The sequence below is a fragment of the Orycteropus afer genome, unplaced genomic scaffold (genome assembly GCF_000298275.1).
Source record: "Orycteropus afer afer isolate SDZICR_OR568_19922 unplaced genomic scaffold, OryAfe1.0 scaffold00040, whole genome shotgun sequence".
In the NCBI taxonomy this organism is placed as follows: domain Eukaryota; kingdom Metazoa; phylum Chordata; class Mammalia; order Tubulidentata; family Orycteropodidae; genus Orycteropus; species Orycteropus afer.
The window spans coordinates 7,337,492-7,360,031 of NW_006921627.1; the positions used below are offsets into that span (position 1 = coordinate 7,337,492).

Here is a 22,540-nt window from a genome sequence, read left to right on the forward strand (position 1 = left end):
AAAATAAAATAAATAAATAAATAAATAAATAAAATAATGAATCAACTGCTAGAAGAATGAATAAATCTGTCTTAGAGGAAGTACAGCCAGAATGTTCCTCAGAAGAGAGAATAGCCAGACTTTTTCTCTCATACTTTGGTCATGTTGTCAGAAGGGACCAATCCCTGGAGAAGGATGTCATGCTTGGTAAAATAGAGGGTCAGTGGGAAAGGGGAAGACTCTCAATGAGATGGATTGACACAGTGGCTGCAACAATGGGCCCAAGCATGGCAATGATAATGAGGATGGCATAGGACTGGGCAGTGTTTCATTCTGTTGTACACAAGGTTGCTATGAGTAGGAACTGACTTGATGGCACCTACCAACAACAACATGAAGCTTGAAGTAGAAAGTTGAACATAAGCTCCAAAAGGGTGGGAGCTTTGTCTCTTTTATTCACTGCAATAATCCCCAGGAGTACTGGGGTAGCACAAATGGTTAATGCACCTGGCTGCTAACTGAAAGGATCAAGGTTTAATTTTACCCAGAAGCATCTTGGGAGAAAGGCCTGGTGATCTACTTCCGGAAAAATCAGACACTGAAATCCCTATGGAGAAGAGTTCTACTCTGACACACATGGGGTTGCCGCGAATCAATTCTGACTCAATGGTATTTTTTCTTTTTTAAAATAATTCCAAGAGCCTAAAACAGTTCCTTCCAATATTTTGCCCAAATAAATGGACAAATGATGGATTTTGCTGCTTAGAGTAGTTGGGACATCCTACTTGACTGTTTTGTGAAAGAATAAGCGAAGGCCCTGAAAAAAGAAGTGGCTTGTCCATACTTCCTTTGTCCTTGAGAGGTCTGCATTCAAGTGGTAGAGAAAAGAAAAAAAAAAAAAAAAAAAACCCACAGATGGTCAGAAAGAAAAAAGCACTTACAAAGAAAAATGCTAGCAAGTATATATCAAGAAAGCAAAGTCTTACGGATAATTCATAGTTGAAAGGGGTACACAGTTGCCCTTGGATCCTGTCCTGGTCTTTAGCTTTAGGATGAGCTTGGAAGCCTCACATTATAGATCAACCTCCCCTCATGTGAAGGGTTGTGACAGAGGACACAGAAATATGACATGGTGTGGCTCCTGGACAGGCAAAGCTGGGCCCATAGGAGCTAGAAATATGCAGAGGGTAGGGAAAGGTGGTGGTGAGAATGGAGGAAGAAAGTGGTTGAGGCTCAATTTAAACTAAGCCTTCCCTGACACTCCATTTTGTTCCCCACCCATCCAATCTCTATCACTTACAGTACTTATCTCAATCATAATGACACAGTTAGCAGTGCTATCTGCTTTTCCTTTTTCCCCTTCTCCATGAGGGCAGGGAATGAGCCTGTGTTGTTCACTTCTGCACTCCCAGTAACTAGCCTGGAACCAGATCCTTGGATAAAAAGTGCTCAAGTCGATTTATGCTTGGAGAAGGTGAGTTCTGAGTTAGAGTTTGAAATGAGAACAGGGGTCAGAGATGGAAGATGGGCAGAGAAGAAAGGGGAGCAGGAGTCAAGGCTGAGTGTCCTTAGGAGGGTCACTAGCTCACCTCTACACTGCTCAGCCACTGCCGGACTGACAGGAAAGACTGCTTGGCTGTGAGGTCATACATGACGATGACACCATCGGCCTTCCTGAAAAACTGCTGGGTGATGCACCGATACCTGCCACAGAGGGGTCACAGGTCAGTGGATGCACACCCCTGTGTAGGGGGATGGGGGAAAGCAGGAGTGCATTAGGGAGTTGGGAGGCAGTGAACTCCTCACCTTTCCTGTCCAGCTGTGTCCCACAGCTGCAGGGCCACCTGAGAGTCGTCCACATTCACCATCTTCACTCGGTAATCAATTCCTGCAAGGTAGATTGGGGCTGTCAGGGCTCCCCAAGTCAGAGACTTCTTCATCTCCAGATCAGGAGAGAATGCCTCCAATGTGTCTGGAATCATCTCAGGCTGAGGGAATGGGTCCAGCTCAGGAGGCAATGTGGGGTAATGGACAGAGCACTGAACAGGGAGGCAGGAGACCTGTTTTCAGGTTCTGTCTCTGCCAGTTATTAGCTGTAAGACCTGATCAAATCACCTAATCTCTCTTAGGCACCCTTTCCTCACTTGGTATAACCCTTACCCTTCTACCTTACTGGATACCATAATAAGGACCAATGAGATCAGTATATGAAAGCAACATACCAATGCAAAGACAGTTGTTATTACTCATCAATTTATTCTCTCATTGGGAAGATGGAGGAGGGACTATTCCCAAATTATTATTATTTTTTTTGTCCTAAAAACATTTCCAAAGTTCCTTCAATAAACTCAAATACTTCTGGAGGGTAGGTTATAATTTAAGATCTCTTCAGCCACTTTGAAGGAACCCAAGTTTACGTGGGAGGAGGAGGGGAGGGGTTGGCGAGTAGAGAGAGGGGCAGAAGAAAAGGGGAGGGAACAAAGGCGTCATTCACCTTCCTGATATGGGTTTCTTTTGAGCTCCTAATTGCAGCCATTCACAATCAGGGGTCATCAATCCCAGAAAGAAGGAATAATGTCTATGAAATACATTCTGCATCCCAAAGCAGCCCTCAAAGATAAGGACCTTAGTGAAGAATCTTTGATGCACACATTTCTCTCTCCTACATCCTATACGGAGCCTCACAAATATTTAAAGATGCTTAGAAAGTTTTTCCCCCTTAAGGTACCAGATCTCAGAACTTGGGGGTATCCTTTCCCACCTTCAGAAAGGCACAGCTTCTAAAATTCTTACCCAGGGAAGGCTTGGGAAGGGAGACGGCAACAGCAGCGTGGACAAGCAGAGACAGAAGAGACAAAACACATCACAAGGCAGCAGTAAATGGAAAAGGTCACACAGGCATTGTCTCTGGTCAAAGGCTAGTGCATTATGGGCTGGTGAGTGGTGGCGAAGTGGAGGTTTCTACTCCAGAAATGTCAAGACCAGCAGGAACTCTAGATGCCCTTTGGTTTACAGATAAAGGCAAGAGGGAATGCATTTGTCCGGGTAGAGAAAAAGAGTGACTGCTCCTATTGGTAGATAGAATGCTTTAATTTTCACTGTTTTCATATGCCATCTCTCCATCCTCATGGTACTATCCCAGCATACACACACACACACACACACACACACGGTGAGATAAAGAAATAGAAATCCAGAGAGGTTGTGCCTGGCCCACAATAGTCAGCAGCTGTGAAGAGACACAAACCCAGCACTGAGGCCATTACTTCAGCACTGCACAAGCCACAGGGACACTCGGCAGCTTCCTTTAGCCCAGGGCTAATGGTCCCATCCAAATAGATCACATATAGCTAATAGCTGAATCCAGCTAGGTGTGTTCTTCTTGGCTTTCCTGGCTGGTGCTCAGGGAGAATGAAGAGACTGCTTGCTTTGTGATAACAACTCAGAGGAAAGCCAACCACTGCCAACACACCTTCAAGTTTACCGAAACTGGAACCAGCAAGCTGGTCCAAACAAAGCCCCTGGGGGGTAGAGCTCCTTCCTTGCTGGAAAGGCAGGTGGATTCTGCTGGGGCAGCCAGGCCTGGGTTGCCCTCAGCCTCCTGGCTCTACTCACTGGCTAATTGCTTTGCCTGAGGTTCGCAAGCTTTGTCTTGTTGACAGAGGTTGGCACAGGAGTGCTAGAAAAATATATTTGTGCTGTGGTGAGCTTGGTGAGACTCCCTCCTGGAAACACAAGCTACTTCTCTTGATAGCTGCAGACATATAGGCCAGGGAAGCAGACAAGCAAGCCCACAGGGGTTGGGATGTGGTAGGAGGACACAAAGAGGTTACAATCCAGTAGAGGAGGCAACACACAATAATGTGGGACCAGAAGGGCCTTGATTAGACTCATTTCTAAGACTGCCACTAGTTCTAAGATCCCAGGAGTCAGGAGACCTGTGTTCTGAGCTCCTGTGCAGCTCTGCCACTGACCAACTGTATGACCTTGATGACATTACTTCACCTCATTTTGGTGCCTCATTTTCCTCATCTGTAAAATGAGGTGTGGTAGAGAACGTGGGGAGTCCCTGCGTGTTGCAAATGATTCAGTTGCTGACTGAAAGGTTAGAAGTGGGAGTCTACCCAGAGGTGCCTGGGAAGAAAGGCCTGGCAACTTACTTCCCAAAGATCACAACCATTGAAAACCCTACTGTGAAAAGTTCTACTCTGACATGCATGGGGTTGCTGTGAGTCAGAATCAATAAGATGGGAACTTTTTAATTGTTTTGTTTTGTTTTTTAAAGAAAATATGTAGAATGTAAGTGTTCTGGTTACCTAGTGCCACTCTGATAGGAATATATACCACTAATGGGATAGCTTGAACACACAGGAGCTTATTCTCTAACAATTTGGGAGGCTAGAAGTCCAAGTTCAAAGTGCCAGGCTCTAGGGGTGGTGTGAAAACCCCTTGACCTTGGGCTTCAGCTCTGCCTCTTGCTTCCCACTGAAGCTAGAGGCATCTCTTCACTCAGCCAGCTACTGGCTGCTGAGGCTAACAAGCCCAAGGTTGACAACTATAATGGCACAGTCCTGGTGTTACTAAACCACATGGCAGGCCATTACTTCAAGGCCATTGCAAGTCCCAGGGTCGGAAGAGCATGGCAGGCTGCTGAACAAGGATACGGCTACACACAGGGTCCAAGCATGTCATAAGCTAGAGACTGTTCCCCAAGGCTTCTCCTTATATACAGGAAGCAGACCACATCCCTAAGGCAGCAACTCAGCTGCTCACAGTAGATTCCACCATGAAGTTGATTACCGGTCTCATCATGGAGAATACTATATCCAGCTGCCCACCCACTCAACCAGGCCCAGGCAAGTTGACACATAAACTTAACCACCAGAGTAAGTTGGGTGTTTATGATCTTTAAGTTCAGCTGTAGCATCCAATGATCACATTAAGGTGACCACAACTGATGACCCAACTGGTCATAGCCACCTGTCACCATGAAGTACATTGTAGAGATGGTATGAGTTAGAGCTGGGCTGGTGGACTGCAGGAAAGGTGGCATTAACTTTTCCAGAGAAGATAGGTCCATGCTGTCTCTTAAAGCAGAAGGGATGTTGGAGTGGGGAGTGTTAGCATTTTGGTATGAAGAAAAACCCTACAAGGTCTTTCCAGTGATTTCTCTGTAGAGCTGAGAAGTGAGATAGAAATTGGTCTGGTGGCCAAGGAAAGGCAGAGTACATTCTGTCAGAAAAAGTTTGTGGAAGAAACACCTTGGGTTCTGACCTGTGATTTGCAGTAGAGAGGTTGGGAAATAATGCAAAGCAGTAGAAAGGGCACTGAACTTTGATTTCTGGACTCTAGGGAGCTTTAGCCTCTTTCTTAGTTCTCTAGTGCTGCCAGAATAGAAATACTACAAGTGGATGACTTTAACAAAAATAAATGTATTCTCTCACAGTCTAGGAGACAAAGTCTGAATCCACCTCTAGGGGAATTCTTTTTCTCTGTCAGCTCTGGGGGCTGGTCCTTGTTTTCTTTCAACATCTGTGGGCCAAGTGTTCCTTGGAGATCTCCATGTGTCTTGGCATCAATCTTCCCCTGGGTCTAGCAGGTTCTCAGTGCAGGGACCCTGGGCCCAAAGGGTGCACTCTGCTCCATGTTCTTCTTTCTAATTGGTAGTAGGTCCTTCTTTCTCTGCTTACTTCTCTCTTTTATCTCTTGTAAGATGAAAGGTGATGCAGGCCATACCCCAAGTAAACTCCCTTTACATTAGATCAGGGCTGTGACCTGAGTCAGAGTGTTATATCCCACCTTAATCCCCTTATAACTGACTGGCTGATCACATGAGATCACATCATGAGGGATGATTACATCATTACAGAACCTCTAAATTACATCATTATATAACTGCCAAACCACTGAGAATCATGGCTTAACCAAATTGACACATATGTTTTGGGTACACAATGCAATTCATGCCAGCCTCTAATAATCAATTAGAGTCTAATTGAATGCAGACTTCAATTTTAAATTTTCTCATTTACAAGATGAGAGGATGTGAAAGGACCATTTCCATGGTTCCTTCCAGCTCCAATATTTTACAAAAACCATCATTTGACATTTCTAGGACAACCACAGGATTCAAGCACCTGCTATTGATGGGTTCTATGGGGTGGGCAGGGCAAGGGAAATAGAGATTGGGTTTGAACTCTGACTCCATTGGCTTACTTATGTCTGAGATGGGGAAGGGTACCTTTTTTTACATCCCATAGGTCCCATGAAGAAGATTCTTTATGGAGGAGATTCATTGGAGAAAAAGCTCCACAGTCAATTCTCTGTCACTGAGGAAAGAGACATCACTTTGATAAGCCATGTTCAAGAATGACTGGTTGTTTATACACTGAAGTTTTGCAAACAATACACTTTCCCTAATTTTTTTAATAACTAAGCCTATTTTGCTTGCAAAAGGGAGAAGAGTATAGGTGAAAGTCCTCGGTATATTAGAATGGAACACAATTCCTTCTCCCCACTCTTGTTCAAGTGCTACGTGGGATTTAGGCAAGAGGGTATTCTCAAAATGGACACTCTGGGCCATGATAGATCTGCTGAAGTTGGTGGTCTATGAGCATCACACTGACCTAGACTGGCATAATGGCAATAAGACCAGACAAGTACACAGATAAATAAGGGACAGTCATAGACCCATGGAATATTAGCGTTTACAGGGAGCGTCAACTGTGCAGACATTTAAGGATGATTGCTATATGCCTAAGGAGTCTCTAAGTAGTGGAAATGGTTAAGCACTTGACAGGTAACTTAAAGATTGGTGTTTCAAACCCATCCAGAAGCACCTTGAAGAAAGGCCTGGTGACATGTTTCCAAAAGGATGTTTCAAGATCTGTCCTGAAATACAATGCTGTCAGTGATAGGATAATATCCATATGCCTACAAGGAAGACCCGTTAATATGACTGTTATTCAAATTTATGCCCCAACCACCAAAGCCAAAGATGGGGAAATTGAAGAATTTTATCAGCTTCTACAGTCTGAAATTGACCAAACATGCAATCAGGATGTGTTAATTATCACTGGTGACTGGAATGCAAAAGTTGGAAACAAAGAAGAATCACCGGTAGTTGAAAAATTTGGCCTTGGTGACAGAAATAATGCTGGAACTCACATGGTAGAATTTGTAAGACCAACGACTTGTTCATTGCAAACACCTTTTTTCAACAACACAAATGGAGGCTGTACATGTTGACTTCACCAGATGGAACACACAGGAATCAGATTGACTACATCTGTGGCAAGAGGCGGTGGAAAAGTTCAATATCTTCAGCCAAAACCAGGCCAGGAGCTGATTGTGGAACAGACCATCAACTGCTCCTATGCAAATTCAACTTGAAGTTAAAGACAATTAAAACAAGTCCAAGAGAGCCAAAGTATGATCTTGAATATATCCCTCCTGAATTTAGAGATCATCTAAAGAATAGATTTGATGCATTGAACACCAACAACCAAAAGCCAGATGAATTATGGAAAGATATCAAGAACATTATCCATGAAGAAAGCAAGAGATCACTAAAAAGACAAGAAAAGAAGAGAAGACCAAAGTGGATGACAGAAGAGACTCTGAACCTTGCCCTTGAATGGAGAATAGCTAAAGCAAATGGAAGAAATGAAAAGGTCCAAAAGGACACAGCCTTGAAAACCCTATTGAGCACATTTCTACTCTGCACACATGCAGTCACCATGAATCAGAATCAACTGGACAGCAACTGGTTTGGTTTTGGGTTGCAGTGGGCCTGGCAGGGGTGCAAAGGTGGACCAGGCTGCTTCCAGTTATTAAGAAGCTTCCAGACCAATGTGGATTGCCTATGTAAACAACTAACCATACTATAGGGTGGAATCATACACACACTCTTCTCTGATGAAGGACTGTGCTAACTCAATACTTCCATTTTACAGAAGAGGGAAGAAAGGTCCCAAGTCACACTGTTGTATTATAGTAAATCACATTATGCATAAGATGAGAGTCAAGTACATTCATGGTCTGAAGAAGGAGTGGGAGGCCAGGGTTAGTGAGACCCCTTTGATGACGGAGGTCAATGTTAAAGAACAGTCGAATCCCTGTTAAGAGACAGTGCTAAGACTGCTGCCCTTGGTAAGGATGGTGTTTAGCCAGAGCCCCATTCTGGGGCTGGACTTCTTGGGCCCCTAGTAGCCATGGCACGGTGATTCTTATCTCTTTAAAGGAAGCATCTTTCAGGTGGGACACCTGCTCAATGACACGTGTATCAGAGCAAGGCACATAGCATGGCAGGGAAACTAATTTGAGCTGCTGCTCCTGCATGTTTCTCACAGTGTGTTGAACGGCATTCCTGATTTGGGAGCTTTGATTTTTTTCCCCTACCTAAATTGGTAATGTTTCCATAATTGGCCTCCTGGGAAGGGTCAATTAGTCTGGTTTTTCTCTTTTTCAGAGCCTTCCATCTCAGGGTACAAGTTGGAAATGTAAACGGAGCCTGGTTTCATAGACAGGGGAGGCACACAGCATGAGCTGCTCAGGGCAATACTTTTGAGGAACAAAGGTCTCCACATCCTTGCCCCTGCTCAGCCTGTGCTTGAGCCATGACACATGCAGGGGCTCACTCCATTCTGAATGCTTTTCTGGGAAGGTGAGCCCACCTCCCCACAGTCATTGCTTCCTGCCCCACCTTGCCCACTGCCTGGAGCTCACTGCCAGCTCCCAGCTGGTTCTCTCAGGCCAACAAGGCCAGGATTTCCTGGGCTAAATTCATAGGCTCTGCCTTCTGCCCATCAGGAGCCTGATCTTTCTCCTTGGGATGCTCTCTGTCTTTGGGTGGAGTGGGACAGAAGGGATAGAATGGAGGCAAAGGCTCAGCAGTAAGGATGGGACAGGCTGTGGGAAAAGACTCATGTGTAGGAGGGAAATTGGAAGAAAGGCAGTTTAGGATGAGAGAGAATGGAGTCTCCTCAGGCAGGGCTCTGGGGCAGGGCAGTTTGTCCTACAGAGCCAGCTTATCCAACAGAGCCAATCGAGTGTGGTCTGGACAGAGACCAGGCTGGGAGCAGTGTTAGGCTGAACAACAAGTTACCTGCAGAATTGATTCTGAGTCATGGTGACCCAACGTGTGTTAGAGTAGAACTGAGCTCCGTGGGTTTTTCTATGACTGAGTTTCTAGAAGTAGATCACCAGGACTTTCTTCCAAGGTGTTTCTGGGCAGACTTGAACTTTCAACTCTTTGGTTACCAGCCAAGTATGTGAACAATTTATACCACCCAAGGGCTCCTAGTCTCAGGTTACCCAAATCCTTCATGTTTCAAACTGAAGTCCAATTAGGGAGCAAAGCTGCTGGTACAGAGCGGGATGAGGCTCTAGGACTTTTGGCATCCCTCCCTGTGCTCTGTCCACTGACCTTCTGCAGAGGAGCTGGTGGGTTTAAAATGTCAACCTTCTGGTTAGCAGTCCAATGCCATAGGCACTGCATCACGAGAGCTCCTTTAAATGGTACATAGTAGGCACTTAATGGATTTATTCTTTGCATGAGTAACTCAACTTGATAGAAGCTAAACAGTCATATACTATTTTCTTCCTGGGTCTTGCCATACATTCCAATGCTTCTTGCAACTTTGGGTTAAGGGATTAAAGGTCTGTATTACAGTAAAATATTATCCAAAAGTGGGAACACATTAAGCTGTTTAGATTTCTTTCCCCCATACACCCAAGTCCATACATACACATAAAGGAGGGGTCAGGACAAGGAAGAAGTTGGTCAATTGTGGGGGTGGGAAGATGTGGTGGCAGGGTACAGGTCTCAGTATGAATCGGTGTTATGGATTGAATTGTGTACTCCAAAAGATATCTTGAAGTCCTAAACCCTATACCTATGAACAGGACCCTATTAGAAAATAGGGTTTTTCTTTTATTATGTTAATGAGGTCATGCCAAGGTAGGGTGGGTCCTAAACCTAATCCATTCTGAGTGCTGTCTTACCAAAAAAGAAAAATAGACATGGAGAGTCATGCACACACATACCTACACATACACACAAACGCATCCACCCATAGGACTACTCCGTGGGAGGATCACCTGTAAGCCAAAGAAGGCCAAGAAACACCAGGGCTACAGAAGTAGAAAGAGATAAGAATGTTTCCCTAGGGCCAACAGAGATGGAGAGCCTTGTCCTGCTTGTTGTGTTGTTAGTTGTCATGGGGTTGATTCCAACCCTGAATTCAGACTCTTAGTCTCTCAACCTCTGAGACAATGAATTCCTAGTCTTTAAAGTCACATACTTGTGGTATTTTTGTATGACAGAACTAGGTAACTAGGAAAACAGGGGTCCTGGTCAGCCATAGAGGAACACGAAGATTCAGGGCCCTGCTGAAAGTGGGGAAGGAGTGACAAATGGGAGACAGGTACTCAGAGAGAGGCTAAATGGGCTAGAAGCCCAGTGTTGCCACCTTCAGTTCCATTCAGGGCTGGACTTATGAAGTGTTCAGTGGTTCTGTCACATGGGGAATGAGCTTAGCTACTAGTATGACAAAGGGACTTTACCTTGCCTCTACCAGCCTCACTGTTGAACAAAGCAGAGGCTAGTGCCCCTGCCCACCAGTCCCCATCACCCCTCTGGGCTCCAAATCCCTCCCTTCTCACCACAGCCCCCTTCCCAATGGGTATGGGGCCTCTTAGGGATGAGAACTCACCCACAGTGGCTGTCATGCCTGGAGAGAACCGGTCCTCACAGAACTGCCTCAGGAACGACGTCTTCCCCACACTGGAATTGCCCACAAACACAATCTTGAAGAGCCGGTCTGGGGCAGAAGAAGAGGTTTCCTCCTGTGGACGGCAGAGAGTCAGCCAACGGCGAAGAGGGCTTACCAGCCCTTTTCTTGTTAGGTTTCCTCACCAGGCCTTACAAAAATCTACAAGAGGTAAGGGGTCCAGTCTCCAGACCAGCACCAGGGAGGTCACTCCAGCCTCGGAAAGCAGGTAACTTTGGGTTTGGAGCCTGGCATCTCCTTCTAGCATCAGTAGGTGAGAGGAAGGAACATCCATTCAACCTACATTTACAGCCCGCCTACTGTACTGCAGGCCCTGGGCTGAGCCTGGAGCCACAGAGGAGGAGGAGGCAGACCCTGGTTTATGGTGGAGTGGAGGAGGCAGGCATGTAAACAAGGACTACAGCACAGTGTTTCAGGGGGTCTGGAAGCAAAGAGGAGTCAAGGATCCTAGAGGAGGTAGTTTTGATCTAGGCTTAAAGAAGAGGCAGGAATTTTCTTTAGGAGTGGTAAGAAGGACAAGTTGAGGTATTTGCAGAAAGAAGGGGAGAGACAAAAAGGAAGACTAATCTATATCATGAGGTAAGGGGCAGAGACAACCAGGTTGGGGCAAAAAAGAAAGAAAGAAAGAAAAAACCATACTCACTGTCACTGAGTTGATTCCAACTCATAGTGACCCACTTTGGGTTTCCCAGGTGGTAAATCTTTATGGAAGTAGATTACCCAGTTTTCCTTCTGTGGAGTGGCTGGAGGGTTTGAACCACCAACCTTCTGGTTCATAGTCAAATGCATTAGGCACTATGCCACCAGAGCTACTTAGGTTGGGGCAGGGAGCCTCTTATTCTTGCCCCATTAGTCCAGGCCTGGGTTGAATGGAGGATGTCTTGCCTTTCTGGGTACTGCTCCTGTCTGCATACTGCTTCTATCTCATCTCACCTATTCACACATAGGGACCCCCACTCTCCCTAGGTAACTAAGGCAAGACAGTCTCCACTCTGTCAGTTGGGAAATCCTGTGATGCCAGGCCATTGGGCTGGGGTTTCCAGGATCAGCTGGTCACTCACTGCTGCTCTTTCTACTCTGCCTAGGGCTTAGGGGTGGGGAGTGAACATCTGGGACACTAAGGCCCAGAAAGGGAAGGGAGTGGCTCTCGGACACAACAGCAAGGAAGAGGCAGAGTAAGGGGCTTGCCTTCCACCTCAAGATCCTTTCTGCTTCACTGAGTAGTCATTCCTCCCAGAGAGTTGTTTGCTGCCTGAATCTTGCCTTCAGGCCCAGCCCAGCACTGCCTGGACAAATGAGGAGGCTCTTTCAAATCTACTTGAAAGTGGATTTAGAGGAATTAGCTCCTCTCATTGAGCAAATACTATAATGGAGTGGTGGCCGATATTAGCGTACTTGAGATTCTGAGAAAAGCCATTAACAGCCTTGTCAGGAGAAATCAATTCCATGCAGCACTTAAGAGGGAACTCAAGGTCAACTATAGGAATTTAAAGTAAACTTCAACAACAACAACAACAACAACAAATACACACTCAGAAACCATGCCCTTTGCCCCATTCTCTTTATTTATGCAGTACACAAGGGCACCGACTCTGCCAGTCTCTGGGCCCAGCACCTTTAAATGTCATTTGTGGTGCCTCAATCTATATATCCCCAGACACAGGTGTGGGGTTGCAAATGTGAAACCCAGCATGGGATAGGGTGGCCTTGGCTGTAGAGATGCTGCCTGACCCTCAGACAAGTGATCCCTTAGCTCCAGGGCACTTTTTTTGTAGGCAAAAAGGATCAACACATTGGTGGTTCAGCTTCGATGTAGAATTCAGCACAAAGAAACAGCAAACTCCTGCTCATGCACATGCACTGAACTTGCTGACCTCTCTGAGCACAGTCCACCTGCCACACAGCAATGAGACGGCCTGGCGCTGGAGAAAGCTCTTGGCTGGCAAGCCAGGAGATAGAGTCTTCACTCTCCCTCCCTCCATTCTCTTTCTTTCAAATAAGTTTTTAAATATATAAAAGTAATATGTGCTAATTTTTAAAATTAGGAAATAAAATATAGAGAAAAATAATAATTATGTATAATCTACCCTATCACTTGGAAATGGACACTATTCATATTTTGATATATTTTCTTCCAGTCTTTTTTCTATATAGATAACTGAAGATATACATATATATATACACACACAATGTGTGTGTGTGTGTGTATATATATGTATATGTATATCTATATATATATGTATATCTATATCTATCTATATATATATATAAGAAGGAAGCAATCTACTTTCATAGTAATATCGCCTTGGAAACCCAAGGAGGGGTTGCTATGAGTCAGAGCTGACTCCAAGGGAGTGGTTGCATTGTTTACTGCAACACTGAGGGTATATATGTATACACACACACACATATAGCTTGGAGAGATATTTGATATTATATATAATTTTATCCTGCTTTTAGTAATGATTTATTACTAAATCATCTGAATAATGACTATTTATTGAATAGTTCTCTGAGTCATTAAATTATTTTGAAAATGTGATTTTTAACAGCTGTATAATATTCCATTTTCAATTTATGTACCATAACTTAATTTCCTTCCTGCTGGACATTTTTTTTCCAACAAACTCTTTACTATTACAAATAAATTTGTGAACTAAATCTTTGTCTGATTTTGGTTATTTCCTTAGGGAGGACTGCTCAAAGTAGCAGTGTTGCTTAAAAAGGATGTATTCTTAAATATTTATTCATATTATCAAACTACTACCAATTTATGTCCCACCAGCCTTGTATGGGAGGCCTGCTTCATTGACCCCTGAGAGCAGACCCTCTTTGGAGGGTGTTATATGGTTTCCAGGAAAGCATATTTCCTCTCTGCTGCAGCTTCTATTCCCAGAAAAAAATGGCAGCACAATGTGGCAGAAATAGTGCAGATGTGAGAGGGCATGGTGAGAAGGGCCAGGTGCTATGTCATTGTGCACCCTGGGCAAGGTCTCTTCCCTCTGGGCCTCTACTTTCCCATCTGTCAAAGGGGAAAATGAATTTCTGACATGCCTCATCAGTCAACGGTGAGGATAACATGGTAGAAATGGATGCTTATACTTTTTTCTTTCCCCTGTCTCCAACTGTAGGGCATTTTGTGTGTGTGTGTGTGTTTATACATATATACCCTCAGCTATAACACGCAAGTTTAGGCCTGTGTGCTGAAGGGAATGTGAAAGGAGCACGTAGGAGGGAGGGGTCTTTGTCACCTGGTTCTCCACTCTCCCTTTGACTAAGGAGCTCTGGTGGCGTAGTGGATAAGGCATTTGGCTGCTAACCAGAATGTCAGCGGTTCAAACCCACCAGCTGCTCTGCAGAAGGAAGGTGGGGAGATCTCTTCAAAGGAATGGTGTGTGGAATAAGAGTCTTAATCCAAGCCCAGGAATGATAACTGATGCCAAGAAGTAGAGGCCAGGCAAGGCTTTCTAGCACACATGCTACTACAGCCATTTTTTGTTGTTATTGTTATGCGCCGTGGAGTCAGACCTTACTCTTAGGGACCCCTTCCTCCTTGAGTTCCTGAGGCATATCACTATGGAAGTAGATTGCCCAAGCTTCCTTCTGAGGAGTGGCTGGTGGATTTGAACCACCAGCCTTCTAGTTAGCAGTCAAGTGCCTTAGGCACTACACTGCCAGAGCTCCTAATACAGCCATTTGGAAACATTCAAATTGGAAATGGCTCAATTCTAAAAGGCTGCCACAGTATGCAGGGAGCCTCTTTCATATTGCTATGGGCATTTTCCAAGCTGTTTTAGAAGGTCAAGTGGATAATGGAGGGCTTGAGGAGACAATTCCAAGGCCTGGGTCATAAACTAGGGAGGAATATCATTACCAGAAACCAAAGCAAAGTCATTCAAGTGGTCTTCTTTCTCCCTGAAGAACTTAGCAAGAAGACCTGGTGCAGGAAGGTGGGGAGCACCAAAGGGAGGAGTAGGCGGGGCCATGTGGAAAAGAAAGTGTGATCTTTTGAATTAGCTGATTAAGAAAGAACTAAGAAAACATTTCAAATATGCAAAATATGCAAAATTTCTAAAGCAAGGATTGGCCTTATTGAGAGTTAACTAATGGAAGAAAACGTGCAATTTTATAAGCTTGTGATATTTTATGCTAAGAGCCTAGTAGGGTGGCTAGCATAAGTAGATGCTTAATATATGCTTTTGAATATGAATCAGAACTAGAGCATAAAGGAGGGAATGGGCCCAACAACTGAGATGTAAAGAGGAGCCCATGGCACTCAGCTAAGCAGTGGAAGATGGTATTTGAAGGACATGAATATGGTGATCACAAGACCAGCTACATATGACTTCCTGAGCTGCCTCTTGGGGATTTGTGGTTCAAATGCAAGAAATAGGTCATAAAGGTGATGTCTATTACCTCAGACAGGGCTTCTTTTCCAACAGGCTGCCCTCGCGGAGATGTGGGGGTGAGCTCCAAGTGTGGGGCTTGCTGACTTTGTCCTTTCCCCCCTTGGTTAGAGACCTTCTCCTCTTCTGGGCACCTGCTCAGCGGCTGCTCAAAGCTTCCATCCAGGAGCTGGGGCAGGGGGTCTTCTTCAATAGAGATGATTCTGCGGAGCAATCGTGGGGAGGGACCCCCAGTCCCTGGCTCCCCAGTGCCTGGCTCTCCTTCTGTGAGTGGATATCCACTCAGGCCAAGGGAGTTCCTCCTTCTTGGGATGCCAAACACATCTTCCTCCTCCTCTGACAGGCTATTTTGGGGTGAAGAAGAAAGAGGTGAGGCTTATCATAAACTATACCAATATGGAAGCTGACGGGCTCCATGATAGCTTTTATGACAAACAGTAAACTGAGAGAAGAGAACTCCAGGAATGGGAAAAACAAAACAAAATAGAAATAGGCATTCTTTAACTCATTCATTCAACACACTTTGATTAAGTGTCTGATGACAATGAACATGGTGATGATGATTACTACCAAGTATTACACTACAGACACAGGCATGAAGACATAGTCTCTGTCCTGATAGAAAGTTTGGGGTATACGGGACTAAAGCAATAATGACATAATATAATACATTTTTCTAAGCTGTGAGAAGTGCTAAGAAGGAGAAGTAAATGGTATGAAGAAGGGAGTATAACAGAACCAGATATAATGCACCCTGGATTAACAATCAAGTGGCCTTGGCTCTAGTCCCAACACCAGCACTTACTAGCTGTATATCCTTAAGTATGTCATTTCACTTCTGCAAGCCTCAGTTTCCTCACCCATAAAATATGGACCATCTGCTTGACTTTAAGGATCTCTGGTGTCACAGTGATTACAGCACTCAGCTGCCAAACAAAAGATTGATGATTCAGACTTAGCAGATGCTTCATGGGAAAAAGATGTGGCAGTCTGCTTCCATAAAGATTACAGCCTTGGAAACCCTACAGGGTAGTTCTACTCTGCCCTACAGGGTTGCTTTGAGTTAAGGGCAATGCATTTGGTTTGGTTACCAAACCAAAAACCAAACTCACTGCCATCGAGTGTCCCCCGTTGGGTTTCTGAGGTGGTAAATCTTTATGGAAGTACATTGCCCAGTCTTCCTTCAGTAGGTTTGAACCACCAACCTTCTGGTTAGCAGTTAAATGCCTTAGGCACTATGCCACCAGAGTTGGCCCTGCCTATCACACACATAAGACAATGTATAAGAAACAATGAAGATGGGTTTCTGGAACAGCCCTCAGAAAGGTAGATGAGATTCTACCCCCAACCAGGCAGATATCCGTCCACTGGCTCAGAGGCAGTTGCCAACTGAGTTGGGCTTCTCTTTCAGTGTCCCTAAAAGTTAGAGTCAGGAGTAAGTGGTCACAGAGGCCTATGTGAATAACTGTTTCCAGAAGTATCTGAGTATCAAGGGCAAGGAGAAGCAGTAGGAGGTGAAGGGAATTGGGCAACTTGAGGTAACACTCAGGCTCAAGTTGTATTTCTAAACGTTTTGAGAGCAAAGACCTCACAGGTCCTTCCTAGTTTAGCACTCAGCTGCTAACTGAAAGGTCAGCAGTTTGAACCCACCAGCCACTCCATTGGAGAAAAATGATGACAGTCTGCTTTTGTAAAGATTATAGCCTTGGAAACCCTATGGAGCAGTTCTACTCTGTACTATAGGGTCACTGTGAGTTGGAATTGACTTAATGGCAATGAGCTTTTGGTTTAGTATTTTAAAGAGGATAGAAACTTGAGATGGAGGACATCCAGTCCAAATTGGAAAAACAAAAACCAACCAATAAACAACAACAGTGCCATAAGGATTAGGGGAAAAAAGTCAACAGGATAGGGATGAGTACAGAGGTGATAGGGCCAAAGGACAGAGAAAGCAGAATATGAAGAACAGAGATGTGTCCTTTATTTCGCCCCCTGGCTTATAACATTTATCACTGCTAAAGACCAACAAGGGAGCTCTGGTAGCATAGTGGCTAAGGCACTTGACTGCTAACCAGAAGGCTAGCAGTTCAAACCCACCAGCCATTCCTCAGAAGGAAGATGGCGCAATCTATTTCCATAGTGATACTGCCTTGGAAACCCAAGGAGGGGTCACTATGAGTCGGGTCTGACTCGACGGCACACAACAACAACAACAACAACAAAGACCAACAAAGAAGCCCTGGTGGTGCAATAGTTAAGGAAGGCTCAGCTACTAACTGAAAGGTTGGTGGTTTGAACCTATCCAGCTGCTCCATGGGAGAAAGACCTGGTGATCTGATTCTGCACAGATTGCAACTAAAAACTGGGGCAGTTCTACTCTGTTATATGAGGTCATTATGAGTTGGAATCAACTCAATGGCACCCAACAACAAGAAGAATCAACAGCAGGAAGGAAAAAAAGAAAACGTATGCATCACAGTTCTGAAGTTAATTGCAACTTTAAAAGAGAAATGACAATATAAAGCTTGCTCACAAAAAAATGGTGAAATTAGTATGAGCCCCCTGATATAAAAGAAGGATTTAGAGTGATTCAAGCACATTCACATGTACCTATCGGAAGGAAGGTTGGGCATTCCTACTTCCGTAGTGATACTGCCTCGGAAACCCAAGGAGGGGTCGCTATGAGTCAGGGCCGACTCGATGGCAAATAACAACAACAACAACATAGACTCATAGTTTTTGATAAAAGCTGATTGTCTTATTTCTAACAAATTTCCTATATGTACTAATAAACCCGTTAGCTGCTTATCTCCTTTAGAACTGGTTTTCCATCTACTTTCATGCTGCTCTCACACAGAAGAGGGCATGTTTGCAGGTGGTCATGTGCACACGCACATATGTAGCATATTTTTTCAAAGTTCTTGCAATCAGAAAGAAATGTCCACTTCAATGGACATTAAAAAGAAGCATTTCTTAGAAAAAGCTTTTCATTTGGGAAATTCTCAGGTGCTACTCACATCTGTGATACCTTCATCTCAGCATGACTAACTTCATTTCTTGGTTTTGCCACAAAATGCAATCTGCCAGCAATAGAGCGAGCAGCCACCTCTGCCAAACTCTATATTAGAATTCAGGATTCATGGTACACTGCTAATTTAATTGCTATCTGTTTCCTCCACTCAACTAATAAGCTCCCTGAGGGCAAGAATGCAGTCTATTTTGCTCACCACTGAATACTCAGCACAGAGCACCGGACCTCACACATAGTAGGCACTCAACAAATATTTATTGAGTGACCATTTGTTAATGGATATTGATGGCCAGACTATGTCTAATTCATCTTTAGAGACTTCAAAATATTCAAAAGAATGTCTGTTTCACAGTAGGTAATCAATAAATACCTGTTGAATTAATGAATTAGTGAATCAATCAAAGTACTCAGTTCTAAGGAACCAACAGGTCACCTAGCATTGCAAAATTTGGCTCACTTGACAAATTGTGAGATACAAATTGTAGTTCACTGTTCAACTCTTTAGAAAAGGAATCCATGATACTCTGTCCCAAAGACTTGATTGATGAACTGATTGACATGCCCAGGCTCCTCTCCACTTCTCTTGTCATATCTGTTTATTTCATGCTTGCAGTCCTCAGGGTCTCCTTGGTGAACAAGTTTACATTCTTTCTCCGCAAGCTAATACTCTGGGGTTTGGCTGGCTGCTTTATCTCTTTGTACCCATCTCTGTGGATGGAGCACATGCCAAAAGGAAGAAGGGACAAGGGACAGGCTTATCTTCTGGAATGAACAATGAGCCCTCTGGGGACTCAAACTCAATCATGGTTTGTCCAAGAGCAGCAAAACATGTTATCTTTGAGTTAATTAAATATGAATCATGAAATGATATTTTAAGCATAGGCCCCATTCTTATTTGTAAAAGGAGTTCAACTATTGGAGATTCCATATGACACTGTAATTAATCTTCATAGCCAATACAGTCATGTCCTTCACAATGTAACAGACAGCATTCTGTTCTGCTCAACAGACAACAGAGCATTGTCCAGCCACAACTCCACCTTCCTCTCTCTCCATTGACCCGCTCCTCCTCTTTCTCTTCCCTTACTGATCTACAAAATCTCTTCAGCCCCTCTCTGCAGGCACAATTTAGGGTGAGGTGGCTGATATAAGACAATATACAAGACAATGGCTGTCTTAGGAGGCTGCTCTGCATATGTCCCCTCCCATCTGAATGTGAGAACAGAAGGACATGCCCTTCAAGATTCAAGGGGAAAGAGTTCACTAACCGCAGGTTTCCCTCCTAGGGACCAGATCTCTAGGTGGCAACGATGTGCATTCAGTGTAGGCCCAGTGCAGGCTCACAGTGAATGTGAGAGGAATGAACAGATGAGCAAAGGGATGACTTACCTTCTAAGAATCCCTCTGCTGTCCACATATTTGCCTATCACAGAGCCAGATCTCTGTTTCCAGCTTGCATTGGAAGCAGCTGTGTTTGCCTTGGCTGCCTTATCTTTCTGTAGAAACATAAAATACCCTCAGATCCATGACTACTGATTTGCCCCCAGTGTTTGAGCAGAAAAGGATTCAACTTTCCCACCTCATAAAACAGGCTCTAAACTAAACTCTGGCATAGGCAAGCAGTGTTCTAGTCTATCTGCTAATGTTCCCCACTCTTTCCTTTTGCCATCAGCCCCCACCAGAATTCCTCCATCTCCTCTTGAATAATCTAATCAAATGAATGCAGGCATCATTTAGTGCCTGGGGTCCACTACATTATTCTTCACAAGAATACTGATAATTTGCAAGAAAGCAAATGTGAGATAGATATACGCTTAATGCAAAGGAAAATATTTAAGGGTATAAAGCCTTCTGTGTATCTTTAAATCACATTCCTCTGCTCTTTATTTCAAGAGCCCCAGATATAATGAGAAGGGGTCCATCCTAAATGATCAATTAACCCAGTGTCCTGTCCACAGCTACTAAGCTAGCTGAAGGTATTTTGGATCTTTTGCGGAAGGAATCTGAGTGTAGATTGATTGCTCAAACATCTGTATCAGAGGACCTGGGTGGAGTGGGGGCTTACAACCCCTTTGCCAGTGCTCCCTGACAGATGTCTTCCAGGAGTTGAGGAGGAGTGAGATCACAGGAAGGATCTCATTAATCAGCTGTCTCCACCATTCCCAGTGATCCTTAATGAGAGAAGGAGGAGTTGCTGAGCTCCTGGGCCCCTGAAGGTATGGCTATAATGATTCCAAATTAATATTTAATTATAATTCAGCATGAACATGACTTTCTCTCTCTTTCTTCTGCTCCCCAGTAGGGTTCTTAATTCCAATTCCCTTTCAAAGCAAAATGAGATTGGCAGGTGAAGGGAAGGGAGGTCAAGGGATTAGGGTGACATTTGGTTGGAAGTTTTAAAATAAATTCAGTGTTACTTCTAAAACAATTATAACCATTATCATCATCAAACAAACATGTGTAGGCTTAAGCTTTGCTCTAATAGGGCATATAGGTGGGCGGCAGAAACATTTGCTGCAAGTTGGGGATATAAAGCAAATAGTGTAACAAGGCCCTTGGAGATTTGCAGTTATAAACCAGACTGGACTTAATTTCGGTAAACTAACTGCTTTATGCTGAACATGTTTAGGTCACTGTTCAGCTAAGGATTTAGTGTTCATTACCCTCCTCTTTCCAAGAGTTTTCTCAAAAATTTCTCTACTTTAATAAAAAGGGAAGTTACTCCCTTCCCTTATAGGATAGTTGGGGGCCATTGTTCAAGGAGCTTAATGACTTTCCCAATGACATACATAAAATTCATGGTGTGAAGATTCTGATAAGTAGGAAGTTGCATCAATCAATCCTGCCCTCCATCTTTCTTCCTTTGTTTCATTCTGTTATACATAGCGTCACTATGAGTTAGAGCCAGCTTGATGGCACCTAACAACAACAACAACAATAAGAGTATCCACCACCTACTGTTGAAAGGAGGAGATGTGTGAGGGAACATGGAACCAAAATTTAGGTAATGCATCCCAAGGTGAAGATCTTTAAATCAGTATAGGATTTTGTGCTATTTGGGAAAGTACATAATCATGATGTTCAGGTATGGATGGGTAGAGATCCCCAGAGGGTGACAAAAATTGTACATAAAATCAACTATGTAAATTATGGAATATACATTTTAATACATTTTATGACAGTGTAAAAAAATGCAAAATTGCATCAAGAGATAAACATTTAAATGAAGAAAAAGAAAAAACAAAACTGAGTATTTTGGTTTGAAAGCAATAATGACATTTCAATTGCGCCATCTCATGGATAGAACTATCATTTCTACATCCAAGAAATGTGTGACCTTCCTAAATATTTTAGTCAAGTTATACTAAGAGGATGGAGCTCTGGTGGTGTAGTGCCTAAGGCATTTGACTACTAACCAGAAAGCTAGTGGTTCAAATCCACCAGCCACTCCTTGGATGGAAGGTTGGGCACTCTACTTCCGTAGTGATACCACCTCGGAAACCCAAGGAGGGGTCGCTATGAGTTGGATCTGACTCCATGGCAGTGAGTTTGGTTTTTGGTTTTATACTAAGAGGAAAGTATGTTGCTTCATGAAAATCAATGCACTGTTGTCACCTTGTATTATCATTATTTTAAAAAACTGTCTGTTGTCCTGCCCACACAGAAAGGATCAATCAGAACCCACATCTCAGGACATCCTTGGGTCAGTCCCAGCATGGACTCTCATAGTCCTTGTCTTCCCCTGGGGAAGTAAGCACTGCCAATTACCTGAAAACATATGTCCCGTTCATCCCGGAGGTGCTTGTTCCTTTCCCTGTGGACAATAAAAGGAATCAATTCAAACAGGAAACTTGTTTTTGCAGCTGGCAGTTGACTGATCCAATAACAGCTACTTTGCTGGTCAGATAGGTCCCAGGGAAGGTCTGGTGCAGAAGGCCCAGGAAGTATGTGGAATCTCTTTCTTTGGGGATTGTGATTAATGGCAGAGAATAGTTTTATGTGAATCAGCTGAGAAACAAGGGAATTAGACAAAATGGCTTAGTGATGGCCAAGGTCCTTCAGAATCCTGGAGGGTCTTACACTGACCATTCCTACCAGTAGAGAGCCTCCTCAGCTCCACCTATGAACTTGCTATCTCCCTCTTGAATGACTTACTTCCCCTATCTCTGAACTATTCATTCATGCGTGTATTCACCTAATAAACATCTCCTAAGCAGCATCACAATAAATGGAGAGAAGATTGAGGTTGTCAAGGAATTCATGTTGCTTGGTTCTACAATCGATGCCAATGGAAGCAGCAGTCAGGACATTAGACGACGTGTAGCATTGGG

General features: G+C 43.9%; 1 protein-coding gene across 1 annotated transcript in view; it reads right to left on the reverse strand.

Moving 5' to 3' along the window:
• The window catches only part of CRACR2A (calcium release activated channel regulator 2A), a 134,630-nt gene that overhangs the window by 18,183 nt on the left and 93,907 nt on the right, over positions 1-22,540 (reverse strand). Inside the window, exons 9-14 of the mRNA XM_007937072.1 lie at positions 21,978-22,023; positions 19,599-19,705; positions 15,189-15,522; positions 10,695-10,827; positions 1,786-1,867; positions 1,569-1,683 (exon numbers count right to left, since the gene is read on the reverse strand). Of these exons, the coding sequence (XP_007935263.1) occupies positions 1,569-1,683; positions 1,786-1,867; positions 10,695-10,827; positions 15,189-15,522; positions 19,599-19,705; positions 21,978-22,023 (817 nt within the window). The remainder of the gene's footprint in view (positions 1-1,568; positions 1,684-1,785; positions 1,868-10,694; positions 10,828-15,188; positions 15,523-19,598; positions 19,706-21,977; positions 22,024-22,540) is intronic.